Here is a 25,568-nt window from a genome sequence, read left to right on the forward strand (position 1 = left end):
AGTGGGTGGTGAGTAGGCTGACACCCGGACGCAAGTAAAGACCCAATGCACCAGATGCCCACACAGACTAAAGTGCTCATAACACGCAAGAGCCTGGACGGGAGGGACTTGACGGAGTTCAGGGTACTGAGCCGATGCAGGGCTCGTCTGCAGAAGACTTGCACGTGAACCCCATCCATGCCAATATACCTATGATATACATGGAGGTGCTGCCACGTGGCAGGAGATGGCGGGGCTTAGCAGAGTGGGTGGAGGCGAGAGCATGTATGCTGGGTGACTTATTCAAGACTGAGGCACTCCTCCCTTTAGAAGAGTTTGAAACAGAACATGAGGTGCCCAGAGGTCAATTCTTACTACACATAGCAGTGACGACGGCAGTACGTAAGCACTAAGGGGTGCGAATGGTAGAGCCACCACACCATAAGACCTGCCAATATGTTATCCAATCAGCAGGGACCTTTAAGGCTGTAACTTGCTTGTATAAATCAATAAGGGGGAATCTTCTGCTCCATCTGACTAGGGGAACCCCAGACCAGATAAGGATTGGACCAAAATATTAGAAAGGGTACCTAAAGTGTCCAGAAACTCTCTATTTATTTAAGCTGATAAAGCTTTACATGATACACAAGTCATTTCTAACACTGGGACAAATTGATCGATATTTTCATACGCCAAATACCAGATGTCTAAGGTGTGGGTAGGAGGCAGCTGACTTTCTGCATATGTTCTGGTCTTGTTCAATGCTCACATCCTAATGGGAGGAAATTACTTCTATGCTTGTCAGTGTTGTGGCTAATTTTCATCTTCAGATTTCCTTCTGGAACATGTGTCCCTTAGGCATTATGGATCCATCTCTTTGAGGATTGGTTTCCAAGGAGGCTGGGTTCTCACTTATCATCCTTTTCCTGAAGGTTCTTCTTCCTCCTCACACAAGGTGATAAGGATTCTATCCCTCAAAAGTCTGTTATGCGACTTCCGCTTTCTTTGGCAAATTTCTTCTGCTTGAAGGAATTGTTTAGCTTTTTTTCCCCTCTCTTCCTTTGCGAGAGGTGGGTCTTTTCTTCTTTTTTAGTGGTGGTATTTTGGAGGGTTTGCTTTGTATATATCTTGTCTCCTGTTGAGACATTTCTTACTGGCGTTAATCCTTGCGGTGCTTGTGTGCACGTCTATCCAATATTTTTGAGGTTTTTCCCACTTTGTGGGGCTTGATCCCTTCATAGCTATATACTTCATCTGTTATTAGAAGTTTCAGTCAGATATTGATGCCTGATTTCTCTGTCTATTGGATGGAAATTGGTGGTTTGTCTCGGCCTTCCATGTGTTTACTTTTATTTTGACTATACATTTTGAAGAACCCCGTTAGTAGTCCCCATTCCCTTTATAGCATAGTTTTTACACCTGCTGTCTTACTTTGATTTCCTGTTAACCACCTGATGATAGCTTTGTAAGTTAGTAGCGTTGGTTCAGGGCAGTTGCCATAATTTTTCTGGGGTGAGTGGTGCCTCCACTCCCTCTCTCCTCTGATACGATTACCAATGTATGTTTGTGTTTATAGCTATTTTCTGATAGATACCTCGATTCTATGGGTGTTCCTCATTACTACACAAGTCAGTCTCTGGTTTGCTTCCCTGACTGGGGGGGGTGGGGTGAAGGGATAATACTTTTAGTGTATGCTTATATATCCATATTTATATATACCATAGGGCGTACCTATTTGCTTTGGTAGGTATTCCTTTCTTGGTTCTCTCGTTCGACCTTCACTTGTTCGTTGCTTATGCATTTCTTTTCCTTTCTCCTCTGAGCTTCCATGTTATATAGTACTGGAGGGTTACCTTGTCTCTAGGAGGGTTTTTCTCCTACTGAGATTGGTCTGTACAAAACGATGTTGTTCTTCTTCTTTCAATGCTTTTGTTCAGCATTGATGGGATCTCTTTCTCTCTCTTTCCATCATGGATATGCTCTGAGATTCCCTTTTCTCTTCGTCTCACAGGGTGGGGTTAGCTCACATACTAGTTTCCACAACAAGGAGCTGGAGCCCTAATTCAGCAGTATGGGCTATTGTCCATGGTTCTTTAGCCTAGTCCAGTCATGGGTTGAATACCTTTGACAGGGCTACATAGTATATTTGTTTCTAGGAAGTGTTTACTTCAACACTTTCTTATCCCTCTGTAATGGGCAATGTTGTCCACATGTTGCTCAAGGTCTTGCAGACTTCAGCTCCCTACGGGCTGCCCACTGTTTTTCTGGTGAAGCATCTTCCTGGCTTCACCTATAATTCTTAAGACAGCCTAGCCACTTTATCTCATTACGGACCGGTTTGTCCTATTCAGGGATTTTTTGTGAGTTCACTTTGCAGACCCTCCTCTAGGGATGGTGTTGCTGGGTATCTAATTCTAAGATAAGGAATCTGCGGGTAGATGTCTCTATCAGATGAATAAGTTAATTACCTTTGGTAATGCCTTATCTGCTAGAGACAGGATCTAGCTGCAGATTGCTTAACGCTCCACCCATCCTCCCTGTTTCGCGAACTGCTTGTTCTGTTACCTACAAGATCCCTTTCTTGGCATTCTGATGCCTTTCTTTAGGACGTCGTATTTGGCTTGACACAAACATTTCTCTTTGTGGCACACTGCTTCTATAGGCAGTTTCTATAAGTGGCTCTGTGTTGTTGGTGTAAAAAACAGTCAGAGAAGAAACTCTCATCAACGCGTCAGGAGAGGGCTTATATGGACTCCAGAGATGTCACATCCAGAAGACGACGTCGCTATGGAGTCACTTGACGCCCTATACCGCTGCACAGAGGTACTGCTGTAAAAAATTCCGGATCCAGTCTGGCGCCTGGGGAGAATTCTGAGATAAGAAATCTGTGGCTAGATCCTGTCTCTACCAGATAAGGCGTTACCAAAGGTAAGTAACTTATTCTTTAAAACTGTCACTCTCAATACATCCCTATCGATACAGTGATATAATCTGATGTATTAAGGTGAAAAAACTCAACATGTTCTAGAAATACACCTTTTTTGCAATTTGGCAGTGACTTTATAATATTTTTAAATTATGCTTATTGTATGATTTACATTCCAAATATTTTCAAGGCATATCGGTTTAGCACATTCACATACCGACTCTGCACTTAACAGTGAATAAATGACACTGTTATTGCAGGCAACCAGTCCTGCTGTCACTGCCATGCCATGATCCAACTATGAAATTATTAATGAAGTGTCATACCCCACACACTCCCCTGAAGCTGCGTCCCTGCCTAGAGGCAGCTGAGAAGATGGGTTCCTAAACTCTCCTCGCAGCCACTTGATAACGTGTGTCTGTTGTGACAAATCTTGTTTATGGGAGGCCAGAGAGAGATGTGAGATGCTTTTGTCTGCTCTAACATTATCAGTGCCTGTACATCCATGATAATGTCAGACTTGGGAATATACATTTGCAATTGCAAAACGTGTTAATAGCAAGAACACAGGCTTTGCATCCCCATATACATGTTTTACCGTTTGCAAAACCCCTTTAATGATTCTTTCCGACTTGCAAATGGGGTTTGCGACCTATTATGAATAGCAAATAGGAGGGACATCCCCTTCCTATATGCAAGTCACAATGTACTGTATCAGTGGTTTGCAATTGCAGCAACAAACCAACGAGCAGTTATCGACCAAAGAGTTAGTGTGATAACTAATTCGCCCTGGAGAAGTTACTCTCTGGGACTGCTTCACCTTTGAAAATCACGTTGGGAGGCCTCAGGAGAAGTAGATTGTTTGCCGGGGAAACAATGCATGCTTAATATCTTCCTTGCAATTCAGCAAGTTTTTTAAAGCACCACTTGGCTTTGTAAAGGACACTGACTGCTTTTAAAAGAACATTTTGGAATTTGAATGGAGGTATGGAGGTCTACTGTCCCTCACCGACTTTGCAAGCCAGCTAGTGTGAAATTCAAAGCTCCTGGTTTGCAAATTGTAAACTACTCTCCATACATCGGGCCTAATGTCTTTTATTTTGTTAGCTCCGTTCACACGATTTTTATATTTTGCGTGTGGCTGTCAAGCCCAAAGTTGATAGATTCCAAATCACCGGAGGCAAGATGTTCACGATTTGATGGCTGAGCTCCAGTTCTAGCTGGCAGAAATTAAGGAAGATATTTATTTTGGATGACATTGATAAGACATCTCTGCTTGTAAAGCCTACTGGAGGTTCTTGAAGGGGCGATGACCTATTTCAGTGCTACTCTTCTCTACAATTTAATCTCTTCATGTTCTTGTCAGACTGATAGACCCATGTTCATGTCCACAGGTTACCTATGAAGTAGAAACAAATGATGATGGAAGGGTAGGATTCTATATAGTGTTGTGGGGGAGATGGAGTCCAGATGTAAAGAAAATGAGCCAGAACAGTTCCATTTATGTCACTTCCAGATTACTGAATATTTGTGAGTCTTCTCCATAACAATGTTGGTCAAAGGGACCGAAGTTAAGCCTCTCATGTGCCTAAGAAGTGGAACACATAAACCAGGACCCATCAGAGCCACATCTTGGATGCTTGACAAGTGGTCTAAAGTAATATTTCTTTCTTGATTCAAGAGAAAGATTTCAATGGTTGTGACCAGGTCTGATAGCTGGGTCGATCATTGCTCAGTTCGTTTAGGTCAGTGTAAGAGTACAAAGGTGATTTTTGAATCTGTAGAAGAATTCTGCTTATTCAGAAGAAGAAGAGGTTTTAATTCAAATTGAGCAAGTTCTTTAGTAGCTGAAATCTCTATGATCTCAGATATAAGATGTACTGAGTGGGGTTTAGGCAACTCACAATGTGTTGGACGTCTGTTGAGAATTGTTGGCCCTTTGGAGATCGAGTAACATTACTGTCCTTTTTGATTTTGTTCAATTTTACAAGCAAGGTATGTCAATTTTCTAGAAGTTAGTCAGTCAAGACTGGTGTGCCTGGAAATGTGTTTATTGCATGATTGTGTCTAACTATTAAACAGAAGTTCACACTGAAGATACAGTTATGGAAGTTCCTTTTTTTCTTACTTACCTCATTATGTTCTCTCTCTGTCTGTCTTTAGTTTTTAATTCTCTTCTTAGCTTACTTTGTTGTATACTTGGCACACTGTGTAATTATTTCACTTTTTGTAGTATGCAGTTTAACACATGTTTTCTGTAACATTTAAGGTCACTGGAGCTGTTTTTTGCCACCAGTCAAAATAACAGAGACCACGGGAATGATGGGAAGTCACCACATCTTTGCCGCAAGTTTTCATCTCCTCCCCCAATGTCACTTTCTAGGACTTCTTCACCTGTCAGAACCAGAAAATTGTCTTTGAATTCCCCACTTAACTCAAGGATTGGGGCTTTAGATCTATCCACTTCTTCCAGTGCCAGCAGCCCTACCTCAGTTTACAGCCCAGCAACATCACCGCCACCTATCTCCAATAAAGTACCTCTTGATCTTAGCAAAGCACCTTCTTCGCCAGAGCAAAGTCCTGGGCCTTTGGAAGAGAATTCTGAGAACCCTAGAATTGAACTCTGTAATAAGTTACGAAGGAGCATTCGAAGAGGTATTACAGCATAAACATACTGTGTGATGTTTTTGTGACTGGAATGTGATTTGAGCGTTCATTTATTACATGATTTTGTTTGCATGTTCTAATGGAATTATTTGAAAAGACTGATGGGTTCTGTTCATAAATACCCAGCTATTCAGATCATTCTAATTTGTCATAGTGTGGTGCTCACCTTTCTAATTCTTATTTATTTAATTTATTTATTTTATTTATTTGCATACTTATAACGCGCTGGGAATCGACTCCCGGAGGAGTATCTCCGCGCCTTCTTTAGCAGCATCTGAGACCAAGGCGTGCTCTAACAAGGTTAAGTAAAGACTTAGTGGGACTAGTAGTTGAACAAGAAAGTTTTTAATTTTTTCCTGAAAGGAAAGTGTTCCTTACAGATTCTAATGTCATAAGGAAGATCGTTCCAAAGCTTTGGTCCAGCTACGGACAGAGCTCTTCCTCCTTGTCTGGTCCTACAAAACCTGGGGACACATAACAGCTCTTGATTACCAGATCTCAGAGTTCTAGCAGGGATGTAAGGGACACATTTTTTTGTTAGATAGTCAGGACCTTTACCAATGAGACATTTATGGATGATGCAGCACGTTTTAAACAAAACCCTCTGTTTCACAGTGAGCCAATGTAGTTGATTTAGCAGTGGTTTCGAGGGTGTACGTGCTGGAGCATTCAAAACCAAGCGTGCTGCCGTGTTCTGCACAACTTGGAGTCTGTTAATGATGCCCTCATTGGCGGCTAACAGCAGCCCGTTACAATAGTCCAGTCTGCTCAACACAAGCGACTGAACTAGAGTTTTCCTGGTGGAATCAGGTAACAAGGGGAAAACCCTTCGGAGAAGACCAATCACATGGAAACAGGAGCCTACCACCTGATTGGTATGATGTTTAAGAGCGAGCTCCTGATCCAGTTTGACTCCAAGATCTTTTACCACCTCTTTGGGTACGGGGACTGGGCCAAGGTCTTGAGGCCACCAGTCGGGAGTCCACAATCGTTTGGCCTCTCCAAAAAGCATTACCTCAGTCTTTGAGACGTTACACTGGAGGAAGTTTGCTGCCATCCATTGAGCCACCTCTTTCATCCCCTGGGCAAAGGAGTTGCGTACCTCAGGAGTCATGATTTTGAAGGGGAAGAGGAGTTGAGTATCGTCTGCATACGATACAGGAATAAATCCGTGGGATCTCATGATGTTGGCTAGGGGTGCCACGTAGATGTTAAAAAGTGTTGGGCTCAAGCAGGAGCCCTGTGGCACCCCTTTAGAGATCTCCACCTCCTCTGACTGGTATGGACCCAGTGTGACTCTCTGAGTACGCTTGATGAAAAAGCTCCTTAGCCAGGCCAACGCCTTGCCACCCAGACCGATGTTAATAAGTCTGGAGGTCATAATATGATGTGACATAGTGTCAAACGCCGCTGACAGATCTAAAAGCACCAGGATAACGGAATAACCCTTATCCTGTAGCATATGGAGATCGTCAGCGACGGACAGCAAGGCGGTCTCAGTACTATGCCTGGGTCTAAACCCCGATTGTGAAGGGTCAAGTCCTCCTGCACTTTCTACATACGTAGATAAGTGCCGATTTACAAACTTCTCGGCGAGCTTCCCTAAAAAAGGGAGGAGGGAGATAGGTCTCAGGTTTGTGAGGTCAGTCCAGGGAATGGAATTATTTTTGCGTAGGGGTCTGACCAAAGCTTGCTTCCAGCCTAGGGGGACTTCCCCCGTGCTCAGAGAAAGGTTAAGTACCTGCTGAATACTTACACCCAGCTCCTCAGTAAGAAGAGTCATAACCCGTGCTGGTATAATATCCGATATATAATATATAATATTCTTAACATTATTTGAATGCCACCTCCAAGTGGCACCTGAAATATTTTGTTTTCCTATTGCAGCCTTGGTGTGTCCCTTTCACCACCCCAACTTGCTTGGCTTGCTGTGCAATAGTAACTTTACTTTCCCCAACTAAGGGCCATATGTATCATTCCAATTTGCGATCGGAATTGGGCTCAGTGGTATGTATGAAAGAAAAACTACCTCGCAAAATAAGGAATCGCAAAATTAGCGTTTCCCTATTTCGCGATTGCATTTAAGGAATCGAAAATTGCTATTCCTTAAATGCTATGTACGAAGCACAGAAAAATGCAATTTGGCCCTAAGGAATCGCAGATTATCACCAACTTCAAGTTGGTGGTAATTTGCGATTTCTCTGAAAAATTCACTTTTTTGCATTTTTCAAAGTGCCATGTGGTGCACATACCTGCCATTAGAGCATGTATGTGTGCCACAGCACATTTCAGGGGTGCAACAGGGTGTCTTTTTGACACCCTGGCACCCTTGAAATTGCATTTTCAATTTGTAATTCTCTAATTGAGAATCGCAAATTGAGAATATCTTCCCATTCATTCCTATGGGCCTCTAGGCCCATAGGAATAAATGGGGAGGTATTCCTTAATTGCGAATCGCAATTCGCAATTAAGGAATATGTAGGATTTGCAAAATGATTTGCAAATCCTACATACATAGCGTTTTGCGATCCTCAAATAGCGATTCGCAAAAAAACGCAATTTGAGATTCGCAAAATCAGAGTTTGATACATATGGCCCTAAGTCTCTGAAGCAGTGTAAGGATCCTAGCAGCACTGCTTGTCAATAACGTCATTAACTTTAATCATCATATCCAATCACATACTTACCAGTATTTTTTATAAGTTGTATCTTCGGGAATATTTCTAGATAAATGTGAACATAGTCTACCAGTACCATGTTATGGACTATAGTTTGTTTTCAGTTCAGTTGTAGGTAAATTGACATTTCTGAAGGGTCTCCCTGATTTATTTTGCCTTTTTGCTGACTCCTATGTTTCTGGCTCTACCAGTGCTAACCAAAGGTAAAGTTTCCAAGTCCTCCCTTTCAATATGATAAAATTGGCATACCCCTGATTGGCATATTAACTTACCTATAATTCCCTAGTTTATGATACCAATGTTTCCCCAGGGCCTGTAAGTTAAATGTCACAAGTGGACTGCAACACCCATTGCCCCATCCACTATGGTAACAGTGTAAACATGACTGCAGGCTAGATGTTCTATAGGAGAGCACTGAGGTGCAATATTACATTTAACAATGGTGTCTTCGCCTAGGAAACTGCTAGATATTTCATTCTTGGACTTTTTGAAATATTTATTATGAGCCAAATTTACTGGTGAAGTCTGATTCATAAAACATATTGTGGAAAGTTTACTTTTAGAATGTTACCTTTTACCTCTTTAAACCCTCTGACGACTTATTTGCATGATCTCTAGCTGTCACGTGGCAGCTGAATAGCTCTCTTGATGAGGTGTGAAAACTTCCCCAGAGCAGAACAAAGCATTGGGTGTTGGGAGGGGTTCTGTTTCTCCGGCAGGTTGACCATCAGCCTGTGTGTGTAAGAACAAGGGTACCCCTGACACAAATTCCTAAATCTGGGAAAATGACTAGAATGTAAATATAACAATATAGGAAAGTTAAGAATATTCATGGACCTAAATATTACATGTCATGAAAGTATACATGCAACCTCTATTTTATGTTATCAAAAGTATTCTTTATTATTTTTGCCAATCAATTATACTAAATAAACACATTAAAAAGAGGAGAGAAAACATATAATCCTCTATGTTTAAATTTACACTGTGATCTGGCAGTAAAGATTCAAAACTTCTCATGTTGACCCAAAACCAAGTACATTTCACACAGTGTCAATAGTAGATGTCTTAGATATGAATTATTTACAATAGTTCAATTTGTGTCAAGACATATGCACAGAGAAAATTATCACTTCATTATATATAGAGGACATTCATTTCTGGTATGGCTCTTGGAAATCTGTGTCCTACGCGTGTTTCGGCTGTACGCCTTCATCAGGAAGCCACGTACAGAATCAATGAAACCTGAATAGGGTGCATATAGACATATATCAATATTAAAGAAAAGACGGTCCTACAAAGTTTTTAAATGCCCAAAAAGAATGGGTCTAAACATGGACTAAAACAGATACAAGTTAAAAACACTAATTGCAAATCAATCATAAATAAAATAAGCACATATAGCATAAATTAACTATACATTATCTTATTCGTGCTTGGATCCCGTCACCAAGTGTAAGGTAAGACTTCAACATTCAAACACCTGAGTGTCAGAATTAGAGTAGAAAAGTGATATCCCAAGGTAGAGAGGAAGGAGATCGGAATAAAATCACAAAATCCAAAATTTACAGGTAAATGGAGAGATCGGAGTATTGACTAGTCAGGTCTCCCAAGACTGTAGGGTTATTTTTAAGTCCATGATAAAAAAGAGTGAAGTGGTAAACTGAGATTGATACCTCGTGGAATAAGAAGGATGACGTCTGGGCTAAGGTCAGGTGGGCCTCAAGCTGGATATAAGGTGATAAGGCCTACATAGAGACAGCAATATATAGAAGAATAAGAAGGGTAGCGAAGGTATACCCGCACTAAAACCAAGATAGTATAGGGATAGTGGCTACGCAAGATGCGCTACCTTTCGTCCAATGGAACCCAAACTGAATAGAGACTAAACATTAGAGATTATTTATCCAACGTGGATAACCAGAAAAATGGTTAATAGTGATGCCAGGCCGAATATGGTTAGAATCCACTGCAATTGAAAACAACAATGGAGACGTTTTGTGGCTTGATGAGTTACATGTAAATTCAAAAAAATGTACATCTGAAAATCTGGCCTATATCTGGCTGTAACATACAAACAATGTTTGAACAGAATAGATCTAAGTGGTAAAGGCTGCTGTGTAACAGATTGGTTAGAGTTTAACATACTGACGAAATAGAAACAGGAAATATAGGGATACTCCCGATAGTGTTGCGGCTATTCCGGGAACGAGATCTGATTGTAAAAGTGTCTCACATAAATCATTGTCACCTAGATATTACTAGGCACAAGGGTAGTTAAGGCTTGAGCAGAGATCGTAATTGCTAAAATATGTACCTGCACAATAGAGTTAGAAAAGTGCAACTGGCGAGGATCTCAGCGAACGGCAAAAGGACTCACGATATTGCTGCAAAAAACATGATTTGTATAAGTTAACTGCAGCCATGCCATGCGAAGGACCTACACTAGGTGCAAGGTGATCTCTGCTCAAACTTTAATGACCCTTGTGCCTAGTAATATCTAGGTGACAATGATTTATGTGAGACATTTTTACGATCAGATCTCGTTCCCGGAATAGCCGCAACACTATCGGGAGTATCCCTATATTTCCTGTTACTATTCCGTCAGAGAAACTGTACTCTTCACTTTCTCTGACATCAGACATCCCATTCCCCAGCTCATACTTGCTATGCGGTGCTGGTTTGCTGGCTGCACCTCATTATATTTGTGACAGGCATATTTTGTGCCTTTTGAAAAAAGATGACAAATTGTGCTTTATTTGGCTGAAATTTGACAAATCAGACCGCAGTGTCCTGGTTGGGGGGGGGGTCTACCAAGTGCTGTCCCCAAAGTCTCGGGTGCTTGGCTAGTGTTAATGAGTACTCCTCCTAACATATCCTGAAACCCGTGACTTAGAAACTTTTTGTGTCTAAATGCCCCCGGACGACTGAGACCAACCTGCTAAGCTGATCTGATGAAGGTGCGTTGCCATAGGGCCAAAGATACAGGTTGCTCCCGCTCTGAACTTTTGTACAGCAGCAAATCTGAATCAGCTGGACCTCACATAGGGCCAGATTCACAAAACTAATCTGAAACTAAATCCTAAACTTACTACTATTGGTATTCATAGAAGGCATTAAGTAGTAATAAAGTTATGATTCCTAACTTTACTACTGCTAATCTGAGAAAAATCCTAACTTTACGACTTTCGATATTCAGAAAAAGGCATTTAGTGGTGGTAAAGTTAGGAATCTTAACTTTACTACTACTAAATGCCTTCTGTGAATACCAAAAGTAGTGAGTTTAGGATTTTGTCTCAGATTAGTTCTGTGAATTGGCACCATTGAAGGTATCTGGCCTTTTAGATCCATCTTCGGCTAATGCCTCCAGCCGTGACCCACTCGAAGAATCCAAGCTCCAAAAAAGTGACTAAGTTCAAAGGTAGAAGTCTTCACTGGATGAAAACACCATTTTCCAGCCAGCGAGGGACTGTCTCTGGGTGCCAAATTCAAATTTCCCTTCAAAAGTCAACAGCTTCACCAATACATTGTCCAACAGCTATCCGGTGACGTGGAGCCCTCTTTGGTCACAGACTGCTGATTTTTGACTTCCTTTTCAGAGACTAAGGCAAAAGGTAAAGATTTTGATCGGGTCGAACCCAGTTTGTATATCCAACTCACGCTCCAATGTGGTTGACCTTAACTTACATCTAGGTACCAGTCTAGCAGAACCAGATGTCTGCAGTTGCCACTTAATGCTTTTTGGCAATACTTTCCCAATAAAACTTTAAAAAATACTGACTCTGATTTATCTTGTTAGACTTCGTTGCTTCGGTATCATTTTATTTATTAAAATTTACATATTTTTCTGAATTATGTGAATTTTCTTTTTTTTGTGTTTTGGATTTTTTACTGTCTTGATACTTTAGTGTATGTAGGGGTTCCCCTGACGTGGTGTGGTTATTACTTGAGGTGTGTACTCATCTCCTCAATTAATGCCCCTAAGTCTTACACCATTGTTCTCTGCCTACGTTTGTCCTTTAACTTTAATTAGGCTCATAAACTGCATTTGGAGCCATTAACAGTGAACGTGTGTCAGCTGACAAGTGGTGTAAAACAAATTACACAGTTTGGACAATGAAAGAACACTGTTTGCTTTCTAAACGTGCAGTGCTTGATTTGATTATAAAAAAACTCATTATAATAACCATGCCAGCATGTCGCAATACTTATATTTGAGAGTCGCCCTTTGAAAAAAAAAAAAACCTTTAAAAGAATATAAAAGTAGCCAAATTAAAAACTTAAATACTATAATTATAGGAAGTTTTCATCTACGTCCCGTTTTGTTTGACCTCATTTCCACTGAATTAGGAAGCATGCATGTGCCACTTCTCCACTTAAGACTTGTTAAAGAACAGGTACTCCCCTGGCGCTTTGGAGGCTGATCTAATACTAGCTAAAGAACAAAAAGCTTTTCCCAATGAAGAATATAAATGATTAAATAAGTCTCTAACACTTTAAAAGTTGTCTGACAATGCAGTGCAGCATCTCGTATCCAACTGAAGAATGAACCAGTAGCCAATTAGTTTACTGCATACAGTAGTATAACGACAAGCTTTATCTATTAAAGAAAAAATGAATGAAATAAAATACCAGAAGCATAGCTACCATTGGAAAGAAATATCAAAGGGACAGTTTATTGAGAATTGTCTTAAAAATGCTGTATAAACCATAGTTTTAAAGATGCTGTATAAACCATGTGAGACATTCAGGGGAGAGATGTGAAATCATAAACAACTGGAATTATAAATGGACAAGAAAGTGCAAGTATTGTGCTCAGCTCAATTTGCAGTGACTCCAGTGCAGATGCATTTTGAAATATATATACAAGTATATATATGTATAGCATTCTATCCTGTGAGGATATGGGGTGCATTATCAGGGTCTTCCTTTGGGAATTCTTCGGACTAGAAGATGGTGAGGGGTTCTAGGTCATAGGGTCGATATCCCACAAAGTCCTCACCAGGTTGACTAAAATCTGGTCGCCACTGGACCACCAGTCACCCATTTTCTCAGTGACAAGCCAATCCTTCCTGCATCTATCACTCTCCTCTTGAGGGTACAAGCAATTCTCCAGCAGTACTACTGGGCTAAGGGAATTTGGATGCAACGGGTCTTGGTCCTTGGTGCTGCACAGCGGCGTTGGTAGCGTCTTGAAGACTTTGGACTACTACCTTACCCCAGCAGGCTTCTTCTGCTGTTGTTTCCTGTGCGGAGAACAGAAGGCCAGTCAGCTTGACCTTAGAGTTCTCTTGGCTTGACAGGACTCTGGAGACAGCTTCTCCTTGATGAAGACATGGTAAGCACAGTCCCTTCCTTTTCTAGCCACCAGGTGCAGCAGATGCAGTCTTCGATGGTGCAGCCTCTCTGTGCTGATCTCTCGATGCATCAGGGCAGTCCTTCTTTGGTCCTTCTTCCAAGTTGGTCATCAAGACCATAGGTCTGGGTGCCAGGAGTGCCCCCTTAATGATCAGAAAGTCCCCATTGGGCAGGTTGCGGTTGGTAGCCAACGTGCTACCAGGTTCTCTCCCACCTGGTGACCCCTTTCTGTGGAGTGTGGCATCCGGCTATTCCTGGATACACCATTCTGCCCACTCCCAGATGACTAGTGTGGTGTCTTCTTATATAAATAATTGAAGAAGAACTTAGAAGATAAAAGAGTAGCTTTAATTAAAGCCTCAGCCACAGGATAAATCTTCAACTGACTCAGAGAGCCAAGATGCATTTCAGAATCTCTCATGAAAATGGAATACAAACATTCAGAACTCTAATACATTAAAGGTACAGATACACATATTAGATACATGGCAATATCACACATCTCCCTCCTAAAGAAAGTTTAAACAACAATATTAAAGCTGTATAAACAACAATAATGAAACTGCATATTACAGATAATAAACAATTGAAAAGATATGAAACTATGGTAAGTAGTCTCTTAAATAAATGGGAGGTCTACGTATTCTTTGACTCCTAAGAGAAGATGAGGATAAATTTGCACCATTGACAAAACTAGGAGTTGAAGAAAGTAATCTTTGTCTTCCACACAAAGATTCACGCAACGGGATTCTTGACCTAATCACAACCACTCTGCTCTTGTTCCAAATCCTCCCATCCTCTGTTTTAATGGCATTTCTAAATACTTTCACTACTGCTCTCACCTCAGTATATTTTGACCAAGATCTGCAACCAACTGGAGCTTTTATTCGAACAAGATCACCCACTAGTATCTTCTGTACATTCACACAATTTCTTTTATCAAAATATAACTTTCTTTCATCCAACTTCCTTTCTTCCTTCTTACGCCACTCGCCAATTCCATTATCAACCAAACCCTTGTTGAGATCCATCCAACCAGGGCACAACCAAGTGTTGGGAGCCCTCCCTTTGAACAACACAAATGGGGATTTCCCAGTTGTCGAATGGGGTGCAAAGCGATAAGCACATATTCTTTCCTGTAGAACCGATTTCCAATTTAAATTAGATGACCTTGCCAATTGTATAGCCTCCTTCAAAGTTTTATTAACTCTCTCAACTGCACCATTAGTCTCGGGATGATACAAAGAACATTTCTTATGTAGTATTCCAGACTTCTTCATATATTCCTCAAAGATCCTAGAACAAAATTGTGGTCCATTGCCAGAAAGAAGACTATTGGGAAAGTTCTCTTTCTTAAAAAGAGCATCAAGGAATTTTATTACCTCTCCCGAAGTGATCTCTCTAACAGCACACACCTCAATCCATCTGGAGTATAAATCCATTAAGACTAATAGATAAGGGGTATCACTCACACCTGACAAGGGGCCAACTATATCAATAGCTACCCGTTCCCAAGGATGACTTGGCAACACTCTCTTAACCATGGGCATCTGTTTAGTTTTCAATATCTTATCACTGGCACAGCACTCTGGGCAATCCCTCACTAACCTCTCAATCTCCAAGTCCATGCCAGGCCACCAAAACTGCATGCGTAAAATTTCTTTGGTTTTAACAATGCCAAGATGACCAGAATGGGCATGAGACAATAGTTTCTTTCTAATACCCAGAGGCAGTACCATCTTTGTACCACGAGTTAAAAATCCAGAATTTGTAGAGAGTTCATCAGAAACTAAAGTCCAGGGTTTCTCTAAGCGAGAATTTTTACTCAAAGATAACATGACACTCTTTATCTCTTCATCCTTCTCAAGCTCATCTCTCCATTCTTTCTCTTCAATGGCTCCTTCTGTAATCTCACATACATTTATAAATTCATCCGAACAACCAGATTCATCTTCTTCTACAAAATGTTCCTTACCTACCATTCTTGATAGACAATCAGCAGATTTGTTTGATACACCAGGAATATAATCAACAGAGAAATCAAACTCCTGTAAGGATACTATCCATTTTCTAATTCTTGAGGAGATCGCATCTAGCCCCTTCTTATCAAAGACCTCCTTCAATGGTTTATGATCTGAAAGAACAGACACCTTAGCCCCCCAAATCAGGTTCTTCAACTTCCTCAGAGCCCAATAAATGGCAAGAGCCTCCTTCTCTATTACAGAATAGTTTAATTCTGAACCTCTCAAACACCTGGAAGAGCAGCAAATCAAACAATCTTTTCCATTTCTTTTCTGTATTAAAACAGTACCAAGACCTTTTTCACTTGCATCAGTGAACAAAACAGTGGGCAACCCTGGTGTGAATGCCTGAAGAGAAGGAGCCTTATTCAATTCAGATTTAATATCATCAAATTCCTTCTTGCACAACTCAGTCCATATATACTCAACATTTCGTGCTGTCAACTTCCTCAACGACTGAGTTTTATCCGCAAAATTATAAATAAATTTACCATAAAACTCCACCATACCAAGGAAGGAAATTAACTCTTCTTTATTCACTGGCTCTTTAACCTTATTAATAGTCTCCACTAATTCTTTTTTTGGAAAAATTCCTCTATCAGTTATCCTATGACCCAAGCAATTTACCTCTTTTACACCAAATTTACACTTACTTCTTTTAAGTGTCGTACCCGCATCTTCCAAACGTATAAGAGCAGCACATACTCGACCATAATGTTCTTCCATACTGTTGCCATAAATAAGTAAGTCATTTTGATAGCACCTGACACCTGGTAACCCTTTTAAAATTTTAGCCATAATTCTCTGGAAAACGGAAGCCGCAGATACAAGGCCAAATGGCATCCTCTTATATCTGTAAGTGCCCATGGGAGTGATGAAAGCTGTTAAATCTTGGGAATACTCATCCAATACAACCTGGTGATAGGCTGATGCCAAATCTAAAGTGGGGAAAAATCTAGCCCCTTCTAATGTACTCACCATTTCATCTATGTTTGGAAGAGGAAACCTGTCAACCACTACTTCTTTATTTAGCGCTCTGAGATCAACACAGAGCCTAATTTCACCAGTTGGTTTCTTAACCACCACTACAGGAGCTAACCACTCAGTAGCTTCCACTTGTTCAATCACACCATTCTTCAACAATTTTTCAATCTCCTCTTTCACCTTCTCTTGCTCCATTAACGGTATTCTTCTTACTTTTGCTACTATGGGAATGGCACCATCTCTTAATCTGATGCGATGTTTGTAACCCTTTAAGCACCCTAATCCTTCTCTAAACACATTAGGAAATTTATTTGTCAAATCTTCACACAAGTCTTTTTCCACCCCCTTAATGTCTACCGTGTCTATCTGATGAATTTGAACTTGGGGATTAGCATTGGGATTCAAAGTTACACCAAGTTGACCTTGATGAACCCAACCTAACAAAGTATCTCCCTTTTTGGCAACATAAATTTTTCCCACAATGGTCCTACCCCCAAGTTCTATCTCAGCCATGAAACAACCAACCATTTTAATTCGATTGTCTGAATACCCAAGTGGTCTCACATCTGATCTCATCATTCTTACTTTCCCAGCAAAGTGTGTTTTAAATAATTCTTCATCTATTAAAGTTATACGAGAACATGAATCAAATTTGAAGTTAATTATGACATTTCCTACTTTTACATCATGTTTTGGATGATCAGCTATTTCACATTTTATCTCAAAAGTAATGGTTCTAACTTGAGGTTGTGATTGACTCCAACGTTTCTTTGTTAAATCTGGTCTATATACTTTTGTTCTACAACATTTTCCATAATGCCCTCTCTTCCCACATACGTTACACAAAATTTTTAATGCAGGACAAATTGGAGAGTTGGCTAAGTGACCTATCTGTCCACATCTGAAACATGAAAACCTGTTACTCTGTTGTGTAAAATTGTTCTGATTTGTCGATCCTGAAGCCAAGTTCTCTTTTCCAAAACCAGTTTGAGTCTCATTTGTTTCATTCTTCTTAACTTGACAAACAATTTCTTCCACTTTTGTTTCTTCTTTTTTTTCATTCAATGACCCTTTATCTTTTTCTTTTTTTAATTCGCCAACACACTTTGTCATATGTTCCACCTGTTTTGCTATGGCCAATACCTCTTCAAGAGGTGGTTCATCTTTTAACCACAGTTCTTTCCTAATCTCATCATGTGCACATCTAAGTACAAACTGATCCCATCCTCGTCGCCATAATAATGTGGTGTCTTCTTATATAAATAATTGAAGAAGAACTTAGAAGATAAAAGAGTAGCTTTAATTAAAGCCTCAGCCACAGGATAAATCTTCAACTGACTCAGAGAGCCAAGATGCATTTCAGAATCTCTCATGAAAATGGAATACAAACATTCAGAACTCTAATACATTAAAGGTACAGATACACATATTAGATACATGGCAATATCACAACTAGACCACTCTCTCGGTGTATAGACCTCACTAGCCCACCCCTGGGATGTGGTTACCTCAGGACTAAACGCCCCTGGAGAAAACAGTTTGGCAACTGGTTTCCTCTATCTGCCTCTGCACCCCTCCGCCCTGGTGTTACAGAATTGCTCTATAAAGGAGCTTCACCTTTGGAGCTAATACACAAGTGGCTTCCTGCAGAAGGAAGGTGATACCTCCCTGGCCGGCAATCCATCACTGTTCTCCTTCCTGAGAGTCGCTAGCACCTCTCTCCAGGAGGGCAGAAAGTTATCTTGTGGCGCAGGCTCCATGTGTGCCCACAAAGGCAAGGGAGTTTTAACGGCAACAAAGTGACAACCTTCCTAAAGCTGAACACTGCAACATTTTACATTTATTTTGACTTGAGATGCAAGTTAGGCTTAATGTAATGCGTTGTTTGAAACCTTGGAATGCCTACTTTGGTTGCACAGCACAACTGAGGGGTCAGCTTGTAATCCTGTACTCGCCAATTGGGCAACCAAGTTTTTCCACAGTAAAAACAGTTGTATTGCGTGTTTTCCTCTGAGGACATGTAAAGTGCATGTCCTGCCTGTGTTATAAGTTGCACCCTGGGGCTCGGTAGGCCTGCCAGAGGGGTGACCTACACGCATTTCCAGGGGAAGTGATGGCTTTTGCAAAAAACACAGTTGATGGACAGAATGTAGAACAATGTCATACATTCACCCCAGTACAAGGATCTGGGCCTAAATCCATCGTTTTTTTGCACTCCACACCACCCTGGGTTAGACACTGGCTATATGCAAATCAGCTCTGACCCTGTGCCTCATGGGAACAGTCCAGTCCGAACTACCAAGCCATGTCTTTCCCAGACCGGAATCAAGCATCCAAGGACCGGTTTCTGGCTATCAGCCTTCTTCAGCCTGGATAGCTTGACTCCAGTGGTGTGGAGAGCCTGGGACTCACGTCTGAGCATACCCAGCACACTCGGGGTGAAAATTGCAAAAAACACAGTTGATGGACAGAATGTAGAACAATGTCATACATTCACCCCAGTACAAGGATCTGGGCCTAAATCCATCGTTTTTTTGCACTCCACACCACCCTGGGTTAGACACTGGCTATATGCAAATCAGCTCTGACCCTGTGCCTCATGGGAACAGTCCAGTCCGAACTACCAAGCCATGTCTTTCCCAGACCGGAATCAAGCATCCAAGGACCGGTTTCTGGCTATCAGCCTTCTTCAGCCTGGATAGCTTGACTCCAGTGGTGTGGAGAGCCTGGGACTCACATCTGAGCATACCCAGCACACTCGGGGTGAAAATTGCAAAAAACACAGTTGATGGACAGAATGTAGAACAATGTCATACATTCACCCCAGTACAAGGATCTGGGCCTAAATCCATCGTTGTTTTGCACTCCACACCACCCTGGGTTAGACACTGGCTATATGCAAATCAGCTCTGACCCTGTGCCTCATGGGAACAGTCCAGTCCGAACTACCAAGCCATGTCTTTCCCAGACTGGAATCAAGCATCCAAGGACCGGTTTCTGGCTATCAGCCTTCTTCAGCCTGGATAGCTTGACTCCAGTGGTGTGGAGAGCCTGGGACTCACGTCTGAGCATACCCAGCACACTCGGGGTGAAAATTGCAAAAAACACAGTTGATGGACAGAATGTAGAACAATGTCATACATTCACCCCAGTACAAGGATCTGGGCCTAAATCCATCGTTTTTTTGCACTCCACACCACCCTGGGTTAGACACTGGCTATATGCAAATCAGCTCTGACCCTGTGCCTCATGGGAACAGTCCAGTCCGAACTACCAAGCCATGTCTTTCCCAGACCGGAATCAAGCATCCAAGGACCGGTTTCTGGCTATCAGCCTTCTTCAGCCTGGATAGCTTGACTCCAGTGGTGTGGAGAGCCTGGGACTCACGTCTGATCATACCCAGCACACTCGGGGTGAAAATTGCAAAAAACACAGTTGATGGACAGAATGTAGAACAATGTCATACATTCACCCCAGTACAAGGATCTGGGCCTAAATCCATCGTTTTTTTGCACTCCACACCACCCTGGGTTAGACACTGGCTATATGCAAATCAGCTCTGACCCTGTGCCTCATGGGAACAGTCCAGTCCGAACTACCAAGCCATGTCTTTCCCAGACCGGAATCAAGCATCCAAGGACCGGTTTTTGGCTATCAGCCTTCTTCAGCCTGGATAGCTTGACTCCAGTGGTGTGGAGAGCCTGGGACTCACGTCTGAGCATACCCAGCACACTCGGGGTGAAAATTGCAAAAAACACAGTTGATGGACAGAATGTAGAACAATGTCATACATTCACCCCAGTACAAGGATCTGGGCCTAAATCCATCGTTTTTTTGCACTCCACACCACCCTGGGTTAGACACTGGCTATATGCAAATCAGCTCTGACCCTGTGCCTCATGGGAACAGTCCAGTCCGAACTACCAAGCCATGTCTTTCCCAGACCGGAATCAAGCATCCAAGGACCGGTTTCTGGCTATCAGCCTTCTTCAGCCTGGATAGCTTGACTCCAGTGGTGTGGAGAGCCTGGGACTCACGTCTGAGCATACCCAGCACACTCGGGGTGAAAATTGCAAAAAACACAGTTGATGGACAGAATGTAGAACAATGTCATACATTCACCCCAGTACAAGGATCTGGGCCTAAATCCATCGTTTTTTTGCACTCCACACCACCCTGGGTTAGACACTGGCTATATGCAAATCAGCTCTGACCCTGTGCCTCATGGGAACAGTCCAGTCCGAACTACCAAGCCATGTCTTTCCCAGACCGGAATCAAGCATCCAAGGACCGGTTTCTGGCTATCAGCCTTCTTCAGCCTGGATAGCTTGACTCCAGTGGTGTGGAGAGCCTGGGACTCACGTCTGAGCATACCCAGCACACTCGGGGTGAAAATTGCAAAAAACACAGTTGATGGACAGAATGTAGAACAATGTCATACATTCACCCCAGTACAAGGATCTGGGCCTAAATCCATCGTTTTTTTGCACTCCACACCACCCTGGGTTAGACACTGGCTATATGCAAATCAGCTCTGACCCTGTGCCTCATGGGAACAGTCCAGTCCGAACTACCAAGCCATGTCTTTCCCAGACCGGAATCAAGCATCCAAGGACCGGTTTCTGGCTATCAGCCTTCTTCAGCCTGGATAGCTTGACTCCAGTGGTGTGGAGAGCCTGGGACTCACGTCTGAGCATACCCAGCACACTCGGGGTGAAAATTGCAAAAAACACAGTTGATGGACAGAATGTAGAACAATGTCATACATTCACCCCAGTACAAGGATCTGGGCCTAAATCCATCGTTTTTTTGCACTCCACACCACCCTGGGTTAGACACTGGCTATATGCAAATCAGCTCTGACCCTGTGCCTCATGGGAACAGTCCAGTCCGAACTACCAAGCCATGTCTTTCCCAGACCGGAATCAAGCATCCAAGGACCGGTTTCTGGCTATCAGCCTTCTTCAGCCTGGATAGCTTGACTCCAGTGGTGTGGAGAGCCTGGGACTCACGTCTGAGCATACCCAGCACACTCGGGGTGAAAATTGCAAAAAACACAGTTGATGGACAGAATGTAGAACAATGTCATACATTCACCCCAGTACAAGGATCTGGGCCTAAATCCATCGTTTTTTTGCACTCCACACCACCCTGGGTTAGACACTGGCTATATGCAAATCAGCTCTGACCCTGTGCCTCATGGGAACAGTCCAGTCCGAACTACCAAGCCATGTCTTTCCCAGACCGGAATCAAGCATCCAAGGACCGGTTTCTGGCTATCAGCCTTCTTCAGCCTGGATAGCTTGACTCCAGTGGTGTGGAGAGCCTGGGACTCACATCTGAGCATACCCAGCACACTCGGGGTGAAAATTGCAAAAAACACAGTTGATGGACAGAATGTAGAACAATGTCATACATTCACCCCAGTACAAGGATCTGGGCCTAAATCCATCGTTGTTTTGCACTCCACACCACCCTGGGTTAGACACTGGCTATATGCAAATCAGCTCTGACCCTGTGCCTCATGGGAACAGTCCAGTCCGAACTACCAAGCCATGTCTTTCCCAGACTGGAATCAAGCATCCAAGGACCGGTTTCTGGCTATCAGCCTTCTTCAGCCTGGATAGCTTGACTCCAGTGGTGTGGAGAGCCTGGGACTCACATCTGAGCATACCCAGCACACTCGGGGTGAAAATTGCAAAAAACACAGTTGATGGACAGAATGTAGAACAATGTCATACATTCACCCCAGTACAAGGATCTGGGCCTAAATCCATCGTTGTTTTGCACTCCACACCACCCTGGGTTAGACACTGGCTATATGCAAATCAGCTCTGACCCTGTGCCTCATGGGAACAGTCCAGTCCGAACTACCAAGCCATGTCTTTCCCAGACTGGAATCAAGCATCCAAGGACCGGTTTCTGGCTATCAGCCTTCTTCAGCCTGGATAGCTTGACTCCAGTGGTGTGGAGAGCCTGGGACTCACGTCTGAGCATACCCAGCACACTCGGGGTGAAAATTGCAAAAAACACAGTTGATGGACAGAATGTAGAACAATGTCATACATTCACCCCAGTACAAGGATCTGGGCCTAAATCCATCGTTTTTTTGCACTCCACACCACCCTGGGTTAGACACTGGCTATATGCAAATCAGCTCTGACCCTGTGCCTCATGGGAACAGTCCAGTCCGAACTACCAAGCCATGTCTTTCCCAGACCGGAATCAAGCATCCAAGGACCGGTTTCTGGCTATCAGCCTTCTTCAGCCTGGATAGCTTGACTCCAGTGGTGTGGAGAGCCTGGGACTCACGTCTGATCATACCCAGCACACTCGGGGTGAAAATTGCAAAAAACACAGTTGATGGACAGAATGTAGAACAATGTCATACATTCACCCCAGTACAAGGATCTGGGCCTAAATCCATCGTTTTTTTGCACTCCACACCACCCTGGGTTAGACACTGGCTATATGCAAATCAGCTCTGACCCTGTGCCTCATGGGAACAGTCCAGTCCGAACTACCAAGCCATGTCTTTCCCAGACCGGAATCAAGCATCCAAGGACCGGTTTTTGGCTATCAGCCTTCTTCAGCCTGGATAGCTTGACTCCAGTGGTGTGGAGAGCCTGGGACTCACGTCTGAGCATACCCAGCACACTCGGGGTGAAAATTGCAAAAAACACAGTTGATGGACAGAATGTAGAACAATGTCATACATTCACCCCAGTACAAGGATCTGGGCCTAAATCCATCGTTTTTTTGCACTCCACACCACCCTGGGTTAGACACTGGCTATATGCAAATCAGCTCTGACCCTGTGCCTCATGGGAACAGTCCAGTCCGAACTACCAAGCCATGTCTTTCCCAGACCGGAATCAAGCATCCAAGGACCGGTTTCTGGCTATCAGCCTTCTTCAGCCTGGATAGCTTGACTCCAGTGGTGTGGAGAGCCTGGGACTCACGTCTGAGCATACCCAGCACACTCGGGGTGAAAATTGCAAAAAACACAGTTGATGGACAGAATGTAGAACAATGTCATACATTCACCCCAGTACAAGGATCTGGGCCTAAATCCATCGTTTTTTTGCACTCCACACCACCCTGGGTTAGACACTGGCTATATGCAAATCAGCTCTGACCCTGTGCCTCATGGGAACAGTCCAGTCCGAACTACCAAGCCATGTCTTTCCCAGACCGGAATCAAGCATCCAAGGACCGGTTTCTGGCTATCAGCCTTCTTCAGCCTGGATAGCTTGACTCCAGTGGTGTGGAGAGCCTGGGACTCACGTCTGAGCATACCCAGCACACTCGGGGTGAAAATTGCAAAAAACACAGTTGATGGACAGAATGTAGAACAATGTCATACATTCACCCCAGTACAAGGATCTGGGCCTAAATCCATCGTTTTTTTGCACTCCACACCACCCTGGGTTAGACACTGGCTATATGCAAATCAGCTCTGACCCTGTGCCTCATGGGAACAGTCCAGTCCGAACTACCAAGCCATGTCTTTCCCAGACCGGAATCAAGCATCCAAGGACCGGTTTCTGGCTATCAGCCTTCTTCAGCCTGAATAGCTTGACTCCAGTGGTGTGGAGAGCCTGGGACTCACGTCTGAGCATACCCAGCACACTCGGGGTGAAAATTGCAAAAAACACAGTTGATGGACAGAATGTAGAACAATGTCATACATTCACCCCAGTACAAGGATCTGGGCCTAAATCCATCGTTTTTTTGCACTCCACACCACCCTGGGTTAGACACTGGCTATATGCAAATCAGCTCTGACCCTGTGCCTCATGGGAACAGTCCAGTCCGAACTACCAAGCCATGTCTTTCCCAGACCGGAATCAAGCATCCAAGGACCGGTTTCTGGCTATCAGCCTTCTTCAGCCTGGATAGCTTGACTCCAGTGGTGTGGAGAGCCTGGGACTCACGTCTGAGCATACCCAGCACACTCGGGGTGAAAATTGCAAAAAACACAGTTGATGGACAGAATGTAGAACAATGTCATACATTCACCCCAGTACAAGGATCTGGGCCTAAATCCATCGTTTTTTTGCACTCCACACCACCCTGGGTTAGACACTGGCTATATGCAAATCAGCTCTGACCCTGTGCCTCATGGGAACAGTCCAGTCCGAACTACCAAGCCATGTCTTTCCCAGACCGGAATCAAGCATCCAAGGACCGGTTTCTGGCTATCAGCCTTCTTCAGCCTGGATAGCTTGACTCCAGTGGTGTGGAGAGCCTGGGACTCACATCTGAGCATACCCAGCACACTCGGGGTGAAAATTGCAAAAAACACAGTTGATGGACAGAATGTAGAACAATGTCATACATTCACCCCAGTACAAGGATCTGGGCCTAAATCCATCGTTGTTTTGCACTCCACACCACCCTGGGTTAGACACTGGCTATATGCAAATCAGCTCTGACCCTGTGCCTCATGGGAACAGTCCAGTCCGAACTACCAAGCCATGTCTTTCCCAGACTGGAATCAAGCATCCAAGGACCGGTTTCTGGCTATCAGCCTTCTTCAGCCTGGATAGCTTGACTCCAGTGGTGTGGAGAGCCTGGGACTCACGTCTGAGCATACCCAGCACACTCGGGGTGAAAATTGCAAAAAACACAGTTGATGGACAGAATGTAGAACAATGTCATACATTCACCCCAGTACAAGGATCTGGGCCTAAATCCATCGTTTTTTTGCACTCCACACCACCCTGGGTTAGACACTGGCTATATGCAAATCAGCTCTGACCCTGTGCCTCATGGGAACAGTCCAGTCCGAACTACCAAGCCATGTCTTTCCCAGACCGGAATCAAGCATCCAAGGACCGGTTTCTGGCTATCAGCCTTCTTCAGCCTGGATAGCTTGACTCCAGTGGTGTGGAGAGCCTGGGACTCACGTCTGAGCATACCCAGCACACTCGGGGTGAAAATTGCAAAAAA

General features: G+C 43.2%; 1 protein-coding gene across 2 annotated transcripts in view; it reads left to right on the plus strand.

Annotated features, from left to right (window-relative positions):
* Positions 1-25,568, plus strand: part of RASGRF2 (Ras protein specific guanine nucleotide releasing factor 2) — a 1,720,695-nt gene that overhangs the window by 1,065,088 nt on the left and 630,039 nt on the right. For both annotated transcript variants that reach the window (XM_078675315.1, XM_078675317.1), the window contains exon 15: positions 5,175-5,560. In XM_078675315.1, the coding sequence (XP_078531441.1) occupies positions 5,175-5,560 (386 nt within the window). The remainder of the gene's footprint in view (positions 1-5,174; positions 5,561-25,568) is intronic.

The sequence above is a fragment of the Lissotriton helveticus genome, chromosome 2_1, assembly GCF_964261635.1.
Source record: "Lissotriton helveticus chromosome 2_1, aLisHel1.1, whole genome shotgun sequence".
Classification (NCBI taxonomy): Eukaryota; Metazoa; Chordata; class Amphibia; order Caudata; family Salamandridae; genus Lissotriton; species Lissotriton helveticus.